At 42.1% G+C, this 25,000-nt stretch overlaps 1 protein-coding gene across 3 annotated transcripts in view; it reads right to left on the bottom strand.

Moving 5' to 3' along the window:
• Positions 1-22,563, bottom strand: part of esrrga (estrogen-related receptor gamma a) — a 107,892-nt gene extending 85,329 nt beyond the window's left edge. For 2 of the 3 annotated variants that reach the window (XM_030080203.1, XM_030080211.1), the window contains exons 1-2: positions 22,161-22,563; positions 7,774-7,932 (exon numbers count right to left, since the gene is read on the bottom strand). In XM_030080203.1, coding sequence (XP_029936063.1) covers positions 7,774-7,932; positions 22,161-22,216 — 215 coding nt within the window. In that variant the 5' untranslated portion in view covers positions 22,217-22,563. Of the gene's footprint in view, positions 1-7,773; positions 7,933-22,156 lie in introns of all 3 variants that reach the window. The other variant, XM_030080215.1, reaches the window with a different exon arrangement.
• Between the last annotated feature and the right edge of the window lie 2,437 nt (positions 22,564-25,000).

The following is a 25,000-nucleotide window of genomic DNA, read 5'->3' as shown; positions in this document are numbered from 1 at the left end:
GCTGACACACACACACACATGCACACGCACACACACACAGTGACACACACACACACACACACACACACACACACTTAAATCGGTTACAGTGAAGTGTGTACTGGAGTAAATAAACTCTGGGCTTCCTCAATCTGCTGCAGTACTCCCTCTCGCTTCCTCCATGTTTCTCTCTCTCTCTCTTTCTGTTTCCCTCTCTCTCTCTCTCACACACACACACTCTCATACACAGATAAGGACTGGGCCAGGTGCCGTATCAAATGAAATTGCACATAAGTATAATAAAACAAGTGTTAAAAAAATACCCACCGTTGGATTAAAAACACAATTTATTAAGCAGATGGTGAAAGAGGATTTCCACTCTAGTAAATATGACAGGGCTTTCAAATGTGACATGGGGGGAAATAGAGGAAGAAAAAAGAGAAAGAGAGCAATGCTGAGGAAGAGGAGAGGAGAGGCGAGGGAGAGAGAGAGAGAGAGAGAGGGGAACGAGAGACACAGAGAGAGTGTGTGTGCAGCGAGATGGCGGGACAGAGTGCTGGATGTGAGGAGGAGAGGAGAAGAGCGCCAAAGCTGCATTCTTTAAGCAGATCAGATTTGGGGAAATTGGGCTGTCACTAGCGGATTGTACTGATTTACACCTATCCATCAGACAGAGAGAGAGGCAGAGAGGAGAGAGAGAGAGAGAGAGAGAGAGCATGTGCAATAATGTACAGACTCCGCCACTGGGGACGGCTGCCACAGAGAGGCTGCGCTCATCCTGCATCCCGAATGAACGACATAAATAAATACACTTTAAAAATCACGTCCTGAATATCGCTGTGTAAATTAAAATTCTGTGACATTTTCACAGACATAAAAGGTTGTTTTGCGACTCTGCATAATCAGCCGATGCATGTTTCAAAAGTGATGACCCAAATGAAAATCAGAACAGAATAATTTCTCATTTCCAACTTATTTAGTCATTTTAACAAAACAATTAAAACAACTGGCAGTTCCTACATAACACACTTGCAAAGAATAAATAAAAGTAAAAATAAAATAAACGAATGAAATAAAGTAACACAGTAATAATACTAATCAAGTATTAATGATATATCGATGTATATCAATATATAAAAATGTAAACCTAATTTTGAAATGCTCAGCAGTGATTTCATCTATATCCTGGTAGTTTAAAAAAAGCTTTTACATTTACCAAAGTAAATAAAAGATTTTTGAGGGGGAAAAATAAAATCAAGGCAAAGAAAGTGATGTGTTTCGCATTTCAGGTAGCAGTTACATTGCTTTTTGTTTTTTTATTTCTTTCTTTGTTCTGTGTGTTTTTGTAAATTACAATAAAAGCGGATAAAGAGCAGCTGGGAAGCGACAGAGAGCCTTCATCAACAGAAAATCCAAAGTAAAAGACGTCCCAGTGAGCGCTCGGCATTCAGGATGATGACCAAAATACCAAGCGGCAAAAACCCGGTCATAGTTTGCCAAAACTTAAGCCCAACCAGTGGAGACTAAGACTGATTCAGCTGCTGTCTCTTAAAGGGCTGCAGTAATCAGAACCGCTGAGGGCTGATTTAAGTAAAGACCTGCTGCGACTCGGCAGACAAAAACATGGAATAAAAACTTAAATTTCAGGTTCAGGATTGTGATGGAGTCCATGCTTATTCTATGCAATTTCAATTATTTCAGCTTTAATTCCGGTTTGCTATCAATTAGCATTACTATATTACATGTTCATGTAGATTAAATGCAAAATAACCTGTTAATATGCATTTATATTCCTTCTGCTTTGGATAAATGAATTCATCTTAACCATGTGAAGCACCTTCTGAGCTGAGCTGAAGCGATCGGTATTGACTCAAGCTGCTCTCCCGACTTGCCTGCCTTCTCTCCCTGTCTCTCTCCCTCCCATTCATCCTCCCCTCCCTCCCTCCCTCCCCGCCTCCCTCTTTGCTGGCTGAAGCACCTTACAGCCTCTCTCCTGGACCATCTGTTAGGGAATCTAATTCACATCCAGTCATAATCAGGTTTGCTGGAGTGCCCACTGTCTCTGTCTGTCTCTGTCAGCCTGCCTGTCTGTCTCTGTCTCCGTCCCTCTGTCTGTCTGTCTGTCTGTCTGTCTGTCGGCTCGCCTCTCTGCGTCTGTCACCATCCTTTGTCGTGCTTGTTGTCGGATCCTTATCACAGATCTGTTTTTAACTCTGTGTTCACCTCCCTGTCCTCCTCTGCCTCTGGACGGCTCAGCTCAGTTCAGTTCAGTTCAGATTAATGCAGTTCAATTAGATTCACTTCACTTCAAATCAGCGCAATTCAGTTCAGTTCAATTCAGTTAAACTCAGTTCAGTTCAATTCAATTATCAATTAAGCTCGATTCTCATTAATTTGTTCATTCATTGGCATTACTCTCCAAATGGGTTTGTTTAAAACATTTTCAAAAATCTCTAGAATCTCTAGAATTCCTTCCTCTTCCTCTAGAGAAAAAAACAAAACTGTCGCTAAATTGATTGCATTTTGAGGTTCCATGTTTCTTTTGCCTGTGACTGTTTTAACTTTTATCTCTGCTCCCTCGATACTCTTGTGTTTTTTCTTGTCTTGTGGGTCTTATGTGCGATCTCATGTTTTATCTTCTTCTACGGCACCATAGGACCTGCCCAGGGACTGCAGATGAAAATGATATAAAATGGCTAAATGCCCCACATTTGCAATTTTTGTTGTGTTAGTTAGTATGCATTGTCTTTTTTTAAAAAACAAAAAACAAAAAACAAAACATAAATAAACCTTGCCTTAAAACGACAAGTGTATGGACTGGAAAGGGATAGAAAAGATGAACAAATTCAGCTCCTCTTTCAAGCAGATGGATGTTTGGAGGATCAGAAAAAAAAAATCAGATCAGGGTTTTCTGATAGTGTTCAAAAGATGCCAAATTTGTTTCTTCTTCTTCTTCTTCTTCTTCTTCTTCTTCTTCTTCTTCTTCTTCTTCTTCATACCTCATCCTCTTCCATTTGTTTCTCTCTTTTTAAACTAAGATTTGAATTTGAGGTACTTCAGCTTTTTGCCTGAAATAGCAGCTGCTGGGAGGTGATGTGCTCGATGGACACATGGCTTCACTGTGTGTGTGTGTGTGTGTGTGTGTGTGTGTGTGTGTGTTTGTTTGTGTCTGTCCGTGACTGAGAGTAAGGGGAGGTGAGGTGAAGGGGGTGGAAGTTAATGAGAGGTGAGATGTCTGAATTCTTTACTCTCTCTCTCTCTCTCTCTCTCTCTCTCTCTCTCTCATTCTCTCTCTCTCTGTCGCTCCAGCAGTAATCCTCTTCTATAAATCTGCAATCCAATCAGCGTTGTCTACAGACACACACACGCACAAACACACACATACACTCACACACGCACACTGAGCTGTTGGGAGGCCCATCTGTGTGTTAAGGCAATCTGCTTTATCATTATGATTACATTGGGTTCAGTTTACAGCGAAGGGTCTATGTGTGTGTGTGTGTCTGTGTGTGTGTATGTGTGTGTGTCTAGGTCTGTGTATGTGTGTGTGTGTGTGTGTGTGTGTGGATGCAAGCGTGCCTTGGCTGCCTGACATTAATCACATTCCCATGGTTTGATGGCCTAAATAAAAAGAGGAATAATATTGTCGCTGTCCAATGAAAGCCACAGATCTCCAAAAACAAATCAGGAATTGCTCAGGAATTCAGACAGCGACACATCTGAGCAACTTTCCAGGAACTAAAGCAAATTAAAGATTTTACTGCTGTTGTTTTAATAACGCAAAGGCTTTTGGTGGCGTTTTAGGAGAGGTGCATACCGCGTAAAAGGATGCAGAGGGGTAGGAGTCAGAACAGATTATAAGTAAAACGTGTTAATCAATCAATAATTTACCTGCTCACCGCCTCCTGTTAAGGATAATAATTCAAATGAGTGTTGGAGTGTAAATCGAGTGATTAAAGCTCATCACCACAGCTGGAGGTCAGACATCCTGGAGTGATTGTGATCTACACTGTATGTGCACACCTGTATGTGTGTGTGTGTGTGTGTGTGTGTGTATGTGTGCGCGTGCATGTGTGTGTTTGTGAGTATTAGTGAAAGTGTGAAGTGAGATGAGGTGAAGTGATTGGTAGTGGTGCACAATGTGCTAAAAATACTAAAAGCATAAGTGCAGTTACTTTGTTGATGTGTCCCTGAGGTAAAAGTAATGATAAAAATCGACTTAAGTGAGAATAAAAAGTGTCTGATTTAAAATGTACTGACAGTGAGTTAGCTCTCAGAAAATGAACTTTGCTCCACGTGATGTTTCCAGTGCATTTCTAGAAGGAAAAGGGAGAAAAGCTGAAGCTCAACCAGTTTTAACAGGTAAATTTTGAAATAAAATAAAATGCACAAAAAAAGCTCCACAACTGGCCAGTTTACTTTTCTCCAGTTTGTTTTGGATAAGGAGGGCTGACAAAATTTGTACTTGAATGAAATAAAAAATTGTAGCTATGTTCAAAACTTCAGTGAAAACCTACTTATGAAAGTAAAAGCACTGACTGAAAAAAAAAATAGTGAAATAGTCTACACCGCAAAGCCACTCAGGGACATGAATAAATGTACTTAGTTACTTCTTGATATTGTATATTGTCATTTATTGCTTATTATGTATAAGCTGCTAATTTATCTGCATCTTCATGATTATGTATCTGATTGTATCTACTGTAATTGTGTTGATTCACACTGATTCTACCACTATTTAAATTCATCTGTAGCTTCTTCTCTTCTCTTTTCTTCTTTCTTCTTTTTCTTTTGTTGAATTTTCTTAAATTTTCTTGAATTTTTAATATTAATTCCAGTTTGTTATAACTTGGCCCAAAACTTGGACTTCTGCAGGGGAAATCATGTTTCCCAGTTCCAGGCATGTGTGTGTGTGTGTGTGTGTGTGTGTGTGTGTGTGTGTGTAACTTCCAGCCATGGTGTGACTCCCTACCCCCTGGCAAACCTTTACACCACTCATCACCAGACCTTGTTGTCTGCCAATACTCACACACACCCATACACACACACATACACACACACACACGCACACACATTAACATAGTGCCAGTAACGTGCTTGTTGGTGATTGGCCGAGAGCCTGCGTAAGAATGGCATGCCAGACCTCTAATTGGCTTGACCCAGACTAACCCTGAAATCCTATTGGACTAAGACGGTGGAAGTCCCAGTCTACAGCGCACACTCTACACACACACACACACACACACACATGCACACACACACTTTATAGAGCTTTGGATAAGCCTAACAATGCACCAGTCAATAGTAGGGTCTAATACGGTGCCCAATAATACAACAACAATAACAATGTAAATAAACAACAACACCACTCATTAAGATAATTCTGACGTTCATAATTCCTAACCAGCCAAAGTTAACAGAATCCAATCCAATCCAAGCCAATGCTGAAGAGCAACGAGACATGAGTTTCTCAAAAAATAAAAGCTTGGTTTAGTTAAAGCACGTTCTAACTATACTGACACTCCAGTTTCGGTCAAGGCTAGCTGATTAACATTACGCTACACTAACATCTGTTGACTAGCAGCCGTGCAAGTCCTCAGCAGAGCTCGGTCGCGATGAGACAGGTTGTTTTCATGTTGCTGCTTCCCTACAATTTACTGATATCACGCTCTGATATCCCGTCAGAAAATACAGCAATCAGTGGATTATGTGTATATTTTACAATAATGCAATTTACCTGCATTATGCTAATTATATAGACAGACACTGCGCTGACAGTTTCACAGTATGGGCACGCACATCCACAGAGAGTTGCAATTATTGGAAAACAGAGAGAGAGAGTGAAAGCAAGTGGGAAAAGTGTGTGTGTGTGTGTGTGTTTCATGTATGGAGCATACACTGTGTTTTAACATGAAACAAGTACCTTATTTACAGTATTTGTTCTAAAAATGGAACCGGGCAGCGTTTGCCTCCCACACACTCCTGCCGCTGGTTTCCAACAGGGCAACTCAAAGGGAAATTTCAGTTTGTAGAGCACATGGTGGATAATGGTTAAAAAAAAAAAAATACTATTATGTTTGTGTAGTAAACATAATAAGACTATAGGAAGGACAAGTAACAGGCACTACTGGGATGCAGATCATGTACAAAGTACAAACAGACATCAACAACGGTCTGTGGCTTTGCTGGTGACGATGTGACTTTTTCTGGAGACATTTTAATTATTTCCATTAATACAATACTTTGAAAATAACATTTCACTGTTGTAATACTTAAGTGACACATACCTATAAAATCACACACACTCAGCTCCTAAGAGGCTTTGTTTTAAGGAAATGTAAAAGTAAAAAGCCTGGCACACCTGGTTCAGGCTGCATATTTGAGTGCAGTTATAGGTTGAACGTGTTTATTTGAAAGTAACATTTTCCCTACAATGCAAGGTAACTGGAGAAGGAAACTCACATTGTTGAAACAGGACGGCTGCTGGCGACGTTTGATTGGCTGATTTGATGCCATGTAAATGTTGGGCATCAAATGACTCTGGTGGTCCATGTCAGGGGGCCACAGTGGGTGCCTCTCCTCCACTGTGCTACGTTATTTTGTCTGCAGCTGTACTTTTAAAGACACTGGCTTGTCTGTTTGCAAATAGCCGGACTCTCGGCGCTCCAATGTTTCAGAGCAGCTGGAATTAAAGGGTGACTTCTCTGGAAATCTTGTGGTGTGCAGAAAACCTCAACTGGCTCTTCGAATTCCTATACATCCACAATGATTTGAATTCAATTGTATTTTTTTCTTTTATTTTCCTGAATATAATAATAATATCAGTTCCAGTTTGTTTTAATTTGACCTAAAACTTGGACTTCTGCAGGGGAAATTATGTTCACATTCATCCATTACTGTGAAGAGTAATAAAAGAAGGCCTCTGGCTTTAAGTAAATTATGAAACAAGACGATATTGAAATCATAGATCTGTGAAAAGTAAATTGTAAACTCTTGCACACTGCTTAACTTGCAGTGGTATATTTAATGTGATGTTTCGGTACTAGACCTTCATCAGGCGATGAAGATTTCTTCTCTCACACACCGGTTTCATGAAATAGATGTGCTGAGTATTTTTCTGTTCTGAGAAGTAAATCGATAATTTGTCATGCACATGACTGCCCTGATAAATCTGAAGACATAAAAAGGATAAATATGACGATATGAATTAGGAAAGAGAATATTGAGAATCAACTGATTTACGTAGCGTTGTCATCACACAGAAACAAACACACACACACACAAGCACATGTAGTCACACTGACAGCAGAGGCAGCATCTATCTATAATCCACAATTCACCTCTCTTTTCATTTTCTTTCTCACTTCATTCTTACTTTTTCACACGTCAGCTTTCTCCTCTCTGTTTTTGTTTGTTTAGGGTGAATAAATGCAGGCATCGGACTGGAGGAATTAAAAATAATGCATAAACTCAAGCAAACTCAGGCGTTCCTGTCCAGATTCACTTTGTGAATTCAAACACACACACACACAAACACACACAAGGTCATGCAAGGACACACACACACACACACACACACACAGGTGCACGTGCACACGCTGACACTGATGACTGAAAACACTGGCTTTGATGTCTCAATACTGTGCTTGCTATCTCTTTATCTCCTCTTGTAGCCGAGGTTTATAGAGGTCAAGTGTGTCTCTTTAGTAAATTTAATGTAATGCACCCTAACCCCAACACAGATTCCTCCCTTTCTTTCTCCTCTGTGCTGCTCGTCCCTCCCCGCTGTCTTACCTGGGGTTGTAGAGGGCATGTGCGTCTCTCATGTGGTTGGCCTCCAGTGGATCGTAGCTCTGGTGCATCCTCCAGGCGCCAGCGCCGCATTTACTATAAGATGACTTGGGGTTGTCTTCACTGCTGCTGTTCACCAATGGCCCCTTCGATAAGTTCATTCTGTCCCAGGGAGAAAAAGGGAGAGAAGGAGGAACAACAGTCAGTAAAAGAGAGAGAGGGACGGAGATCACAGCAGGGAAACACACCAACTGAGATAGTCTCTGCATATTTCTGAAAGCCAAATTTTAGACTTTTTAAGAAATTTTTTTAAAGCTTAAAGGATGTCAGAATAAGAAAAAAAAAAAAAAAAAAAACGGCTTATTTTGAGTTCATTTTTTTTTTTTTACCAGATAATGCCAGTTCTAAATCTATATGCATACAAAAATACACATTATAGATAAAAAGACACAAGGAAATAGTTTTGGAAGATGACCCAAGCAAAATATTTCACATATTGTGTTAACTCTGTCTTGTATTAATATGAGAATAGACATGCAGGTGGGTCAAACTGGTACTGAATAACTGCAAGTCATGTAATACAACATGAGATAAAAACAACTCGACTGCTGGTTTGCTTTCTTTCATTTGCCGCAGTAACATAATATCCAGCCATACTTCAATCAAATTTTATGACTGCATCAAAATGAAACTTAATTTAAAAAAATACTGCAGTTAAAATAATTAAAACCTTAAAAGTGTAACTGAAACTGTAACATTTTAATACTTTAATAAAGTCTTTGAATTTGGATAATACATTTATTCAGACTGTTCCAGGACCTGTAAATTGGGTTAGGGGAGGATTTTGAAAAGTTTAAGTGACTAAATATATGATGTCAAATGGTACACATGTAAATAATGCACACACACATACACACACATTCAAATTCCTATATACACACACGGTTGGTCGGCTTGAATGTATGAGCTCCATAGAACTAAAAATAAGCAATGTTAAAAACAGTTGTAATGATATTTTTTTATTTATTAAATTGCATGGACAGTGAGGAGAGACCCATTGATGCTGTGAGTTGGATAAAACCCTACAATGTTTTGAGTACAAACTTTGTACCATCAAATGCTTATTGGAAAGGAGAGAGACAGACAGGTAGGAAGAGAGACAGACAGACAGGATGACATGAAGACAGAAAGTCTGAGGGCACCGTTGACAAAAAGACTCGGTCAGTTAGACAGGCGGTGGGTGATGCACAGACGCTGCACTGTGACTGCAAAAAAGGATTTTTTTTTTTAACAGGCTACCGTCAAATACATACGTGTGTACTGTATGTGTGTGCGTGTGCGTGAGTGTGTATGCATGAATGGGTGCATGCGTCAGGCCGCTAATTGAAGCACGCCCCGGCTTTTTTTTTTTTTTTTTTTTTTAACGTCAAAGCAGTTTTACCAGCTTTAGCCCAGGAAGGAAGGCTTTCAGGTTGAAGGAGCATAAAAGCAAAAAGCACCAGGGGAGGGACTGCTATTCGTCAATCAAACGGAACGCCGTCGTCAGGGGAGGAGCTGTCGCCGGGGTGATAAGGTCACCGTGGGCAACGGAATCAGAATCGTCCATCGCGAGGAAAAAAAAAAAAAAATCAAATAAATAAATAAATAAAATAACAGAGGGTGGCAGAAAAAAAGGGACAGTACATATAGTTGACGTCAAAGGAAGGAGAAAAGGGAGGGTGTGTAATGAAATTGGCTAGGTGGCCTACATTTAAAGGAAAATACCAGGGGAGAATAAAGCGGGGCTGCTGGGAGGAAAAGCACTTTATTATAGGAGGACAAAAAATAGAAAATACAGAAACCGATTTAGACATGGGGAGAGGTGTCAGAGCACTAAGGAGGTAATAAAATGTTCCTCCTCACACAATGTAAACCACACTGCATACTCAGGCTTTATGCAGCTTTTAGTATCACGAACACATTTGGAGCATTACACACACTACAGATAATTTAAATAACTCTGCTTGCTCACTCCGAATGAATGAATGAAAATCCTGTTCCTAGGATTTCATGTTGATATTTTTCCTAGCAGGTTTACACACGGAGACAACAATACATGTAAAGCTGTAAGAGATTTACCAACCTTTTTTCTTTTTTTTTTTTTGCCTCGGAGATGGCACAATATGGTGACTTCAAACAATTAGCGGACATTTTAATCCATGCAACAGTAAAAAAAAAAAGTCCCACGTTATGTCATTTTTATACAAATTCTATTGTTCCGATTTGCTGTTTTGATTGATTGTAGTATTTTGCAGTATTTAATGATACGAGCGCATCATGGGGAAGGAAGTGGAACGTGACCAGAAATGTGTTAAAACATTCCCGTGACCACATTCCTGTGTGTGTGTGTGTGTGTGTGTGCGCGCGCGCTGTCAGAGGTGGTGTATCAGTAAATAGTGCAGGTTGTTGGTAGTCCGTCACACACTGATATAGACACATGTTTACCACACAAACACACGCCATGAAGTCATTTGTGTGTGTGCGTGTGCGTGAGTGTGTTCCTGTTTAGGTGAGGACGAGGGGGGGCAGGGTGCCAGGTAGACAGACAGACAGGTAGACAGACAGAGAGACAGACAGATAACAAAGTGACACAGATGACAGTGACATCCAGTGACTGACCAATCGCCCGTCTGACAGCCCTCCCCGGCTCCCTGCAGAGCGCTGCCTCGGCCCGCTGATAGGTAGAGGCCCAGGGTGTGTAATGTGTAGGTTTTAGTTCCACTCTGGTGAATAGGAGGAATCGATATCCTGCTGCTGCTGCTGCTTCAGACACTTATTGGCTTTGGTTGCGGTGTCACAATGCTATATAGACAGGCAACACTTAATACTGCCTATTTTTTTTTTTTTTTTTTTTTTTTTCTAAGGGAGTGTCCTGGTGTCACACCGGACTCTGGCACATCCAGTACCGAGCGCTCGTGACGCCGAGAGTTTGAATCTTCTCGATTTCTGTCACGCTCGCCTGCACACTATCTAATAAAACCAAAATATAGTGTTACTACAGCACTGCCATAGGATGAGTTAATGTAGGCTTTAGTTGTAGAACCTACAGCGGCAAATTAGCAAGACTGTGTAGACTAGTGTTTAGCAACTGTTTGTGTGTGTTTGTGTATGAGAATGCTATAGTAGAGAAAAAATTAAACAAGGCAATGGGGATTCAGAGTTTAGCTTTATATCGCCGACATCATCTCCCCATGTTATACAAACTTAACACCTCACTGTATTTGTTACAGCGCACTGAGATGAATCTCAGTGTCTTTTAAAGGGAAAAAACAGAACGACACGGGAGCTAATCTGCAACGGCTTTTTGATTTAGAAGAAACGGCCTGCAGTCTGCCACTTACATTAACCCGGACACTAAAAGTCTGTCAGGGATTACACAGAGAGCTTCTGTTTTATTACATTATACCTTATGGCACGGTAATCCCATATATTGTTACATCCGTATTCGTTCGCGAAGATTGTTTTAATCAAGCGTCGAAAGCCTTTTGCTTCAGCGAGTGTGGAGTAAAGGAAAGATATTTATTTGGTGTTTGTGGAAAACATTTTGAAGACAATAAACACAAAAAATATTATTTGTACACTGAACAATTGGTAGTCTCTGAAATGCTGACATTTAATAAATTAATATCTTGTCAAAAATAAATAAATAAATAAAATGACTGCACTTCAGTGGGAGATTATTGCTTTTTGAACTTGTAATTTTAAACGTGCAAAACCGTAAAAACAGCCTTCATTTATTGACAGATGCAGCACGTGAACACTTACACACTGCAGCAGAGAAGAGGAGAGCATTAACCTATGTGAATGTATTTTAATCTATTTCACGCTCCTGTCAGTACATGTAAGGACCGCCAACACACACACACACACACACACATAAATGCATGCATACACACTAAGTCACAGGTTACCATATAGGACAAGGAGTCAAAACAAGGCAATGTATGCAAGTGCAGAGGTGTGTGTGTGTGTGTGTGTGTGTGTGTGTGGGTAGATCACAGGCATCTTTCTGATGCTCAGTGACTCGCTCATGTGTTTCTGGCCCATCTGTGAACAGAATGACCATGACGCTGTGGATGTGTGTGTGTGTGTGTGTGTGTGTGTGTGTGTCTGTATATACGCTTGCATGTGCATGTCTGTATATGTGCATGCATGTGAGTAGACATGTCTGTATGTGTGTGTGTGTGTGTGTGTGTGTGTGCGTGCATGCGTGCGTGTGTGTGTGTGCCATGGTGATGCAGTGATTGATGAGACAGTTGCCATTCTTCCTAATGCAAAAGGCACCAATCCCTGAAGGGAGCAAATGCCACCACACACACACACACACACACACACACACACACACACACACACACACACACACACACACGCACACACACACACGGCTGCAACTGCCCTACCTAATTACCCCTCTGGTTGAGCAGCATGATCTCTTCCTGTTACACACACACACACACACTTTGGAGACAAACATACACACACACACACACTTGAATAGACATAGACACTGATACTAACATGCACATCTGCAATAAGTATTCATACACACACATAAACTTAGTGTCATAAATATAGACGCCATGGGCTTGCTTTGGGTAAATAAAGAATAAATAAATAAAAAAAAAAAAACAATTTTCTCCAAGAAAATTATATGAAATAACAGAAAACACATGAAATACAAAAAAACATAATCCTTTTATCCTACCCTTTTATCTCCCTTACTGTATTTATTTATTTATTTTTTTAAACATGAATTGCTTCTAATGTAAATTTCCTTTCTAAATGCATGAAATATTAAAAAGATGTTTGTACGACGTGCCCACAAAATGATTTGCATGTGGCTGGAGGGAGCGTTTTAAAATGTAAAAGGAGGCATTAGGCAATAACAAACACATCACGTGCATATTTGTGTATATAAATATGTTTGTCTGCACAGGCGTCAGGGCAGGTGGGGTTCGATGCTGCTCTGTGTGTGTGTGTGTGTGTGTGTGTGTGTGTCTGAGTGGATGTGTGTGTGTGCGCGTTAGCGTTAGCGACGGGAGCTGTTAGCGGGGCGGGCGGCAGATGGGCTGTCGGCCTTAATAGGGACTGAGCGCGTGCAGAAAGGTGACAGCTCCGCAAGGGAGGGGGGAGGGAGGAGGTGGGGAGAGGAGGTGGGGAGGGGTTTGAGGCAAAAGGGGGAGATGAATTCTGCGCGGAGGTGAAGAAAAGTGAGGCTAAACGTGCGCAGAGGAACGCATCCCTTTTAATCCTCGGTGAGGAGGGAGGAGGAGGAGGAGGAGGAGGAAGGGGTGAGGTCACAGGGAGAGAAGAAGCAACAATTCACCTTATTTGTCAAACTATACTTTAGAGAAATGCATTTTATATAAAGAAAAAAAAATCCTGCGAGGAAGACATGCGAGTCTTTTCTGAAATATTCATACTGCACATTTCACACGACGTATGCGGTTTCAGCCTTGTCTTCAGCTCAGGAACACACCAAAGCACAAGAAGAGAAATTACAGTAAGACTCAATTATGATCCAATTTCTTTTGCAGAACCAGCAGAGGAGACAATTACGTTTGACATTTCGACGCTGGACTTGATCAGAGATGTGGTGTCAAGTCTTAGTTGCCCCGTGAAGTAAAGTTACCTTTGCTTCCCGTGTCACATGTTTGGACCGAGCGTTACAGCGGTTTACAAAAAGGGCAAAATTTAGATAAAGATGAAATAATGCCGGTGTTGTTTGTCAATAGTAAAAGCTGCTGTTCATCTAAAAGGTCTCTGCAGCACCTCTGAAAGCACTAAATATATTTTTGAGAGAAGCTCCGGGTGTTTGTACACTTCAAAATACCGCTGTAGGGATTCTATTATACTTTATCTAGACATGTGTTTTGAGGATGCAAGTATTATTGCACATCACACCTAAAAATTTTGAATCATGACCTTTGCTGATACTATCAGATTGTATACTGATACATACAGTCCAATAAAAATGCTGCAAAATAGCTTATTTCTCAGTGTATTGGTCTGGTAGGACTCTCGTTCTAAACGAGCTTTAACACATTGTTTCTTTTTTTTTTTTTTTACGAGTCGTTTTATAAAAGCATAGTTTTATGACAAAGTGTATCAGTTCAATACATTAAAAAAAGGTACTTTAATTTTTTACACACACAGATACATACTTTGCACGCAAATATGCAACAGTTAACACGTACAATCACACGTCCAGATACACAGGGCATCACACACAGCGAATACACACGTTAAAACAATCACACACAAACAAGGGCCACCAACACAGATACACATTTTGTTTATGAACATATATGCACACACACACACACAGACACAAGGCTAAATGATTCTATGTGAAAACTGAAGCTGATGAGCTGTTTTTTGTCCAAATTGTGTTGTAATGAAACACACACTGTTAATATTAAAGTTAACATGACACACAATACATTTCATGAAGAGAAGCCTGTCTTATGCACTTATGTGAAAGCACTGAGACATAAAGTGTTTTTTTTTTTTTTTTGCTTTTTTTTTGTTGCTTTTTTCCCCCTCCAAATAGATAAATGGTGGACTTTTGATTCTGCGTGTTTGGTTCAATCATTAGCGGCAGCAAAAAAAGAACAAGTTAGCACACTTTCCAACTAAATGGACTGATACAAGCACATCATCATCATCAGTGTAGTGGCTTGACACTTTGACATCAGCGACACTTTGCGAGACAGAGAGAAGAGAGAGAAATGAAACGCTGCATCGCTTTGTCTGTCAGCCCAAGAGAACGAAACCAAACACATCATTCGTGCTTCATAAATACATGTGTGTTGCATGTTGAAAAGCAAGTGGAAACGTGAGTGTATGATTTTCTATTCCCTGTCACTAAACTTGTTAAAATCCTCATTAGAAAAAGATCATGTCGAACACACACACACACACACACACACACACACACACACACACACACACACACAAACACAAAAGTGCAGTGTTGGGAAAAATAAACAGATCAAAGTAAATATCTTTTTTTTTTGTTATTCTTCATATTAAGGATCGGCTGTCCATCGACTGTGTGACTATCTCAGTGTCACTGATTAAAATATTTTGTTCATTTTGAATTTGGACAGAAATTTGCAGCTCAGTGCAGAAGAGATGCAGAGCTCGTTTGTTTGTATTCATCTCAGCATCAGCGTGTGAGACGTTCAGAAAACGGCTTCATTTAAACACATTTAACTCCTTATACAGGCATCAGGTCTTAAGAGAAGTGGATTCAATTAATAGACAGAAGCACAGGAGAAGAAGAGCTGCTTTCCTGCGGTATTTCTCTCATCAGTCTCCACCTCTTTGAAGTTTTTTTTTTTTTTTTTTTTTTTTTTTACCTCTGCAACAACTACAATCTGAGCAAAAACACATAGAGGGGGAGAAGGCACAGCTGGCTCTGAAAAATACAGCTGGTTGCAAAACAAGACGGGAAAAGGTGGAAAAGGAGGGAGAAGGAGAGAGCAGACAGAGAGAGAGAGAGAGAGAGAGAGAGAGAGAGAGAGAGAGAGAGAGAGGGGAAAAAGGTACAGATAGACGAGGAAAAAGGGAAAGGTGTGTGTTGGGGGGGCAGCAGGCCTGTCATTCCCTCTCCATCAGGCACACACATGAAGCATGATGGGAGGATGAGAGGAGGAATATTTCACTGTCAGGCGGAAGGCGGCATGGTCATCCATTTCTCTCTCTCTTTCTCCCGATTTCTATCCATCCACCGTCTCTCCCTCTATCCTGTTCCTCCTGTCTTTCTCCACCTCCCCACCCCCCCTCCCTCTGAAACAATGACAATTTAATCATACTGTACAATGACAACCCAACAGGCCAATCTATAGGGTTCTTCCTATGGACGAATCGAGCGAGAGAGCAAGGGAGAGAGAGGGAGAGAGAGAGAGAGAGAGAGAGAGAGGGAGAGAGAGGGAGAGAGAGAGAGAGAGGGAGAGAGAGGGAGAGAGAGAGAGAGAGAGAGTCAAAGGAGAGAAAAAGGCAGATTCTTGAACCTGCATGGTAACTGAACTGAACCTGCTTTCTATCCCTGTTTCACTCATGCATACACACACACACACACACACACACACACACACACACACACGCGGCACCTCTCCATCTAAATCTGTTCTATTGTGGTCCAGTCTCCGCTGTCTCCTCCCATTAGGAGTGAGAGGCAGCTTTCGAAGCCCTGCCCTGAGCACGACACCATAGACACACACGCACGCACGCACGCGCACACACACACACACACACACAGGCCCACTGACCGAAAGCGCAGTTCAATAGTTGACACAGACGGCTGAACAGTTAATTCACATTCTAGTGACGCCTTCGCTTAAAAAAAAAAAAAAAAAAAAAAAAAAAAAAAAGCGCAGACAGGACGACAACAACAACAACAACAACAACAACAGCGGCAACACGAGAAAAGATGCAAAGAGGAAAAGTTGGCAGGGCTTCCTGAAAATCAATCAGGTAAAAGTGGCCGTGTTTCCTAATTTGCGCTAAGAATCGGGGGGGGGGGGGCGACTTTTGACAATTTATGACTCGCAGACGTTTGAGTCGTCATGAGCAACCGGTTAGAAATTCAATCCAGAAGGAACACCAGGGCTGGTGGTGTGGTATGCAGTATTGATTATTGATTCTTCATATTTAGACCCAAGAGTTTTCTGATAAACAATCATTAGTTAAGTGAAGATGTTGATAAAGCAGGTAGAGAAAAGTCCATTCGTTTCACAAGCAAATTGCATCCCTTTTCCCGTAATGCAGCCTTAAAAAACCAGGGAAATACACTTAATGCCATATCATAATATTATGATATCCAAAATCCCAGATGACATCTAATCTCATGCTATGATATTGATATAATATCGATAAATCTCTCTCTAAAGCAGAAAAGGCAGTGAAGACGGGACGCTGAATGAGGCAGGAGAAGACAAAAAAAAAAAAAAACAGAAGGATTCAATAAATGATTTGATGGTGAGTGATAATAAGCCGTGAATTCACACATGCACACACACACACACACACACACACTCTCTCCTGTTTCAGCGGACGGGGTGAGGAGAAGATGTATGGGTGACGGAGGAGGGGGAACCCACGGGCGAGTGCAGCGGAGGGAGAGAGGGCTGCAAGAATGAGAGACGAGCGCCGATGCCTCTCTGTATATATCACTCTCTCTCTCTCTTCTTTCAATCAGTGCTACGGCACTCTGTCACACACACACACACGCACACACACACACACACACACACACGCACACACACACATACGCGCACGCCCACCTTTGGCTGGACCGGCAGTGTGGTGTAATGGCTAATTGCAGTGTGTGTGTTTGTGTTTGTGTGTGTGTGTGTGTGTCACAGCTGGTACGATCTCTCTTAACGCTCTTTCAACACATAAAGGCCAGCACTGACCCGTGACAAACACACACACACACACACACACACACACACACACACACACACACCGTACACACGGCTTCTGATGGATTGAGCATAAATCAGAGAAATTGACAATCACATCATCAAGGCGCGTCCCATCTCTCTCTCTCTCATCTCTCTAAGGCTTTGTGCACAAATGGATGTATGTGTGTTTCTGTGTGTGTGTGTGTGTGTGTGTGTGTGTGTGCAGGTAGGTGCACATACATAGGTGTGTCAATGTGTAATTGCATTTTTTACACAATTTGGTTACATTTTATCTGCAAACGTGCGAAAATTTGTGTGAGTGCAGTGTTGGTGTGTGTGTGTGTGTGTGTGTGTGAGCGCGCACGTGTGTGTGTGCCTTCATGCGTACATGTGTGTCCAGCAGACCCCTAAGTGCTGGTGTCAGACAAAAGCACCCCCCCCTTACCACCACCTCTCTCTCTCTCTCTTTACGGGACTAAATTACCACTGGAATGCCTAGACCCTTCACATGAGAGGCTCCGCCGCGTGTGTGCATGTTTGTGTGTGTGTGTGTGTGTGTGTGTGTACGTGCATGTGTGTGCATGTGCAGAGACAATGAGAAAACCAACAGACAACAGGAGCCGCGGGGACAGACAGACAGGCAAACAGTCACACAAAAAAAAAGCACAACACCTCCTCACGCAGGCCACGACTGGGTCACACGCACACACACGCACACACACACACACACACACACAGAATGCGGGCGGGCAGGCATGACAACAAACGAATGCACACACACACACACACACACACACACACACACAGCTGTACGCACACACACAGCCGACAAATCAGCCCGGCACATATTGACATGCTTTGACAGATGAATTAAGTAAATGATTTTATAAGGAGATTAAAAGGATTTTAATTTACGCAATCTCTCTCCGGTCCCCCCCACCCCCCCCTCTCCAGTGAGCTTTCTACCCCTCTCTCTCTCCCTCTCTCTCTCTCTCTCTCTCTCTCTCTCTCTGCTGCGTTCTCTCCTTCATGCACTGAAAAAAAAAAAGAAAATGCACGAGAGCGCGAACGAGAGAGGGAGAGAAATACATTAAAACAATCATCTCCCAAGACAAGACGCCAAGAAGATTTTATTTTATTTATTTTCTCTTATTTCTCATTTTTCTTATTTCATCAGCAGAAGTGAATCATTTTTCTATTCTTTTCTACTTGTTAAAAGAAAAAAAAAAGAGACGTTTTCTATACCTTTCACTGGCAGTCACAATCTCACAATCTCTTCTTCTCACACAGTCTGATATATTTTTTTTTTTTTTTAGGTTTTGCAGTGAAAGTGAAAAGGTCAATTTTCTACCCTTACCTAAATAAAGCGCTGTTCCGAGGAAAATCAGAAACAGAAATGAATATGAAATATTTAAGGTTTACACATAATAACCAATAAAATTAACTGAAATGTTTGGATTTGTTGATACAGTGCAATAGCTCTATTTTTTGGATTTAATTTTGAATTTTGTATGTTGCAGGTGTAAACACCCTCACGCATGAAGGGTGGATATTGAACGCTGTCGTGCAACATAACGCTGAACAAATTCATCTTAAAAAAATCAGTTTTAGGATCAAAATAACCGCATTCAGTTTGTATTATTACGGCGCGCAATTTAACATAACGATACAACAGCAATTCATGATTGCACGACTGCAATTTTAAACACACATCACCCATTAACCTGCCATTCGGTAAAATGTGGCATTTTTTTACTTGAAGTCATAAAACAAATCATTTCAAGATGTGGGAAAATTTCCACATAAATCCAAGGTAAATCTTACACTTAAAATGACATTTAAAAATAATAATAATTCAGACTAAAGCCCTGTGCCCTGCTCTGCGTCTCCCTCCGTCCCTCACGTTTGCAAATCGCTGCCTGAGCGATCTGCACGGCCGCTGCGCTCTCCTCACCCCCCGCTCGCCTCCCTCACCCCCACAGACAAAACCCGCCAAATCTGCCAAAGTCACTGTTAGAAAATATATCTTAATGATATGCAAATGGGATGTATACGGCGACATGAGGGGAATGCAATTATGTTTATAGCTTAAGCGGCACTTGTTGTTATTATTATCATTATGATCATCATTATCCCCTAATATTTTAATTAGTGCAGGAATTTCTACCTGAGAGCGGCGGCGGAAGACGAGCCGAGATGAGAGAAGGAAGGGATGGAAATGACGGATGGATGTGGAGATGGAGCGTTTTTCCAAAAAGATGTGTGAGCGTGCATGAATCACCGCCAGTCTCTCTCTCTCTCTCTCACACACACACACACACACACTCTCATACATAGACGTGCACGCACAGAGCAGGCACCATTGCTAAAAAAAATCTTGAAATGAGAATCTTTTTTTTCTTTTTTTTTTATTTTTTAATTGCAAAATACACTTGCGCTTGTTGTCCTAACACACACACACACACACACACACACACACATCTCAATCCAGGGGCCATTCACACACTCCTTCACCAAAACCTGTTCACACCCGTTCCCTAATTCTGCAATTCAAAACCTGGATTCTGTTGCCGATCGGAAGATTTCACACCTCAGTTGTTGCAAAATCTGCGCTTCTTCAAATGCACACGCACACACACACACACACACACACACACACACACACACACACACACACACACACACACACTGATTTGCACTCGAAGGCACGACACACGCACACACCGCTCAGACACACAGCGTGCATAACGAGGGCTGGCGCTCTGTAAATACGGTTTCGCACTGGAAGTGGACAAAATTGTATCGTAATCGATTGTTTGATTTTGTGACTCTGGAGAGGAAATTTGGAAGTTTTGCTGAACGTAAAAGTTGATCGATAGAAAATTGACCATAAAAGGCCATTTAGAGGATTCTCCTTTCATATCTGACGTTCAAACTCACAAAAATCTGCTTTCTCATATTTCATTTACACTCAAATAATATTAAAAAAAGACACTTGGAGGGACTACAACTGTGAAAACACACCAACAACCTCAGAAAAAACTTAACAATTTACACTTTTGCTGATTTCTGTATTTGTTGCTGCAATTTTAAAAAATAGGGTGGACTACCACAATAAAAGCCTATAAAAAATGGAAAATAAGTGGTTAAAAACTGCCATATATTTTGCTCATATACTTAAAATCCTCCTTTCTGTTCCAGATTAGTGTGTATGTGTGTGAGCGAAGAGAGAAAGGCACACACACACACACACACACACACACACACACGCGCGCTCAAACAGAGCTACACCTCACATATCTCTTACCAGTTCTGAGATGTTGAGGGCAATACAGTTTTACCTCTGACATACACACATACACATACACACGCGCATGCAAGAACCCACACACACACACACCGATGTGCACGTACACAAACACACACAAACACACACACACACATCTTAACAGGAAAAGCACACGAAAACAGTCAGTTTTCTTTAGAAACATAAACACCAAATAGTGAGCGTGTTTTGGAAACACCTCAGTCTGTCCTGTCCTGTCAGCTCGCCACCTCTCACTTTACACCACACACACACACACACACACACACACACACACTTGGATTAAATGTGCTCAGAATTAATTTATACCGGAATTAAATTTAAATCATGTCCTATAACCCGTGGTCAATTGGGATAAATTTAACCAACACATAAATTGTTCTTTGCACACACACACACACACACACACACACACACATAGAGAATTCTGTCAGTAATTAATGGCAGTGCAAAGAAAAATTAACCGACTTCTGGTGCCGTCAGTGAATTCACACCCAGTGTAGTCCAGATAGTGAATTCAAATTTATTACTTCAGGGAAATTAATTCAGTTTTTTTTTTTTACCTCTGTACGTATGAAAAGAGAGCCACAGTTTCTGCATCCTGACAAAAGTGTGTGTGCGTGTGAGTGGACTAACAACCACCAGTCTGTCTGCCCCAAACTGTGCATTTTCAAAAATATAAAAATAAATAAATTAATGAATAAATAAAACACCTCACAAGTCACACAAACACACACACGCACACACACACATGTACACACTGCTGTCTGCTCCACCAGTCAGTTAATCTGCATTTTGAACGCCCGTCCTTAACACACAGCTAAAAGAGCAAAGCACCGGCGAAAGGAGCAGCTCAGCAGTGCACTCGCTCGCTCATTTCTCTCTCTGTGTGTGTGTGTGTGTGCGTGTGTGTGTGTGTGTGTGACGGTCTCTAATTCCTGTGCGGGGCCACACGCTGAGTTGTCCGTCTGAAATTCTACCTCCTCTGGCATTTAAGAGCGCTGTTCTCCCCCTCGCCTCCTCCCTCCTCTCTTATGGGCCGCTCTCCTCTCGTCTCTCCACGTTAGTCCTCTAACCTCTATGCCCCGTTACCTCGCTGATTCTCTGCTCGGACGGACACACGCACACACGCACACACACACACACACACACAGGCACACATGCACACATGCAGACGTGCACTGACAGAGTTGTGGTCCATCCTGTGAACAATTTGATTTAAAGTAAAAGTATCTTTTAAAGACGGAGAAAGTGAAGTGGAAACTGTCTTGGTGTGCACGTGCGTGTGTGTGTGTGTGTGTGTCTGTGTGTGTGTGATTGTGTGCATTCCCAGGTGGTGGGACAGAAATTCTGCTCTTCTACCTACTGAGTGAGAGCTGCTGTCCGGTACTGCAGCCACACACACACACACACACACACACACAATGCAGTGAACGCATGCTACCTGACAGCAGAAACAACCTTGACATGGTACCGGCCACCTCCGCTGCATACCACCACACACACACACACACACACACACACACACACACTCACATACGGTGAAAGACAATGGCAATGACAAGTTGGAAAAATGAATAGAGGGGGAAGAATAAAAGGTAAAATTTACCTACTCTTGTTCAGAGTGCATTAAAAAACACTCGGACAACTGGAGTCCTACCGAATCCATCGGCGATACCGGGTCATCATCATGTCAACGAAACCTCCACTGAGGGGATGGGGGGAAAAAAATTGTAAAAATAAAAAAAAAAAAATTCAAAAAAACAAAAAGAAAAATTCAAAAAACAAAACAAAAAACCAAAGTTTTTATATCTCTCCTCTCTCTCCTCTCCTCTTTTTCTTCTTTTTCCCGTCTTCTTCTTCTTCTTCTTCACTCTCTCTCTCTCGGTCCTTCCTTCCTTCCTTCCTTCCGCTTGGAGGGAGCAATACAATTACCAGGCGCTGCGCTGCCTGCACTGATCGGCTCTGCGTGTGTGAGCGTGTGTTTGTGTGTGTGTGTGTGTGAGAGAGAGAGAGAGAGAGAGAGGGAGAGAGAGAGTGAGTGGTGTGTGTGTGTGTGTGTGTGCACGGTGTGTGTATGCGTGAGCCAGGGAGAGGGGGCTATAGGCACACACACAGCCAGCCAGCCAGGCAGTTGGGACGGAAAGCTGTGCCGCTGTCCTAATCAACGACTTAAAGCCCCGATAGCAGCTCATGAATATTAAGCAGCGTTTTACATATGCAGTCCCCCAGGCCCCGGGGCCACCGTGATTGGAGGGGACCGGACCAATGGGTGCAGGGAGGGGCGGAGCCAGGGGTGGAGACACAGGGTGAGGGAGAGAGAGAGAGAGAGTGAGCGGGAGAGAGAAAGAGAGAGAGCGAGAGAGCAGGTGGAGAGGGAGGGATCAGACAAAGAGCAATAGAGAGAGAGAGAGAGAGAGAAAGGGAGAGAGGAGAAAGAGACAGGTGAGGGAAGGATTTAAAGCAACACATTTCTCCCTCTCTCCCTCTTTCATTCTTTCTTTCTTTCTTTCTTTCTTTCTTTCTTTCTTTCTTTCCCCCCACGTCTGTCAATCTCTCTCTTTTGTCTCTTTCAGCCTCTCGTTCTCTCTCCATCTCTCTCTCTCTCTCTCTCTCTCTCTCTCTCTCTTTGGGAACCACACATCTCAGGACCTCATTGTGTGCCACTTTGTACAAAACAGCAGAAGCACTTAAAAAAAAAAAAAATAGTACATATAAAATCTTGAAGAAAAAAAACAAAAACATTTGAGGCAGTGGAGAGACAGCTGGGCTATTTTTTTTTATTTTTTTATTTATTTATTTATTTTTACATTTTAGCTAAATGACTGATTTATAGCATCATGTTTACGGTCTTTTTTTTGTTGCGGTGAATTTCAGGTTTGGGCTTCGCTCGGCCTCTTTAAAACCGAACCAACCGGATATCCAGACAACTGAAAGATCAAGGAAAACAACAAAAAATAATGCAAGACACTCCACACACACACGCATGCACACACACACACACACGCACAGACACACAGACACACACACATACAGATCCACCAGCACAGCAGAGCCCATCACAGCTCAGCAGTAAAATAGGGGATTACGGCGATTCCGGGGCCCTTGTCCTTTGTTGTGGAATGATTTGGGAATGATTGGGACGAGGTTCTCCCCGCTGCTCGCCGCTCAGCCGAGCTCCCTGCCATCCCGGCACCACCAGGCTCCGTATTCCCAGTATTCCCACCATTCCTGACACCTTGGCATGCCGGCATTGTCCGTGCTAGTGGGATTCTCCAGGAGAATTACCTCACCTCTCCACTGACTTGGAGAGAGGAGGAGGAGGAGGAGGAGAAGGAGAAGGAGGGAGGGAGGAAGAAAGTAAGCAGAGATAGGGGAGGATGTTTTGTTTTGGTGGGAAACTAACAGGGGGCTCAGATCTGCTCCACCACAGCACTGTGCCTTTCTTTCCTTCTTTTTCTTTCTTTCTTTCTTTCTTTCTTTCTTTCCATTTGCCAGTGTTCAGATATCCCAGTACGCAGGATGGAGGGCTTGTGGGGAGAGAGAGAGAGAGAGAGAGAGAGAGAGAGAGAGAGAGAGAGAGAGAGATCGGAGGGGTGAAATTGGGGGGAATGCACAGATGGAGGAGAGTGGTTGTGATTAGCAGCTTTGGAGGAGAACAGATAATAAAACATTTCCTGAAACCAATCTCTGCTTTGAAGTGTGTGTGAGTGTGTGTGTGTGTGTGTGTGTGTGTGTGTGTGTAGCAGTAACTACAACCTCTCTCTCCCACTCTCTCTGTCTCACAAACACACTTCCCGCACTAAAATGAACGCTAAACACCTCCGGACAGAAGCACCTCCTCTTCTTGCTGCTGGACAGAAACACACTTCACCTGACGGAGTCGCGCCGCGAAATTCAGACTCCAACGACGACGACGCGTATCGGCCTCGCGTGCTGATCGGGCGTCACGGAGAACGCAGCAGGCTCTCATCCGCCGCGTTACTTAGAGCTGCGTTAACCCCTTGTAGGACGATACTGCAAACTGAGGTGTATCCACATCAAGACGCACCGTAAACTGATGTACCTCTTAACGTTTCATGCAAAGAGCCGTGTTTTTATTGAACTCATGATTTATGACCTACAATCTGGTTTGTGTCACAATACTCTACAAGACTGACAGACAGTGTATGAACAGAACTTAAAATACCTGCTACTGCATTACATCTGGGTAGACTGATAATATATGAACATACTGTTTGATGAATCAGGGTCACAGTGACTCCAAGCATTTTTTTTTTTTTTTTTTTTTTGCACAGCTCTGCTTGTTTGCTTGCTTTGGCCTCCATGCAATTGCAAGTCTCTCCGGTGGGTTTTCCAAAGGGTTTCACGGGACCGGTGGTAAAATAATTTCAGCCACTAGGAAATCACTAAAACTGGAGTAAGAGCGTTTTTTTTTTTTTTTTTTTCTTTT

This window comes from Myripristis murdjan, chromosome 3, assembly GCF_902150065.1.
Source record: "Myripristis murdjan chromosome 3, fMyrMur1.1, whole genome shotgun sequence".
Classification (NCBI taxonomy): domain Eukaryota; kingdom Metazoa; phylum Chordata; class Actinopteri; order Holocentriformes; family Holocentridae; genus Myripristis; species Myripristis murdjan.
The sequence above is the reverse complement of the archived record's forward strand: the minus strand, read 5'-3'. Positions and strand labels throughout refer to the sequence as shown.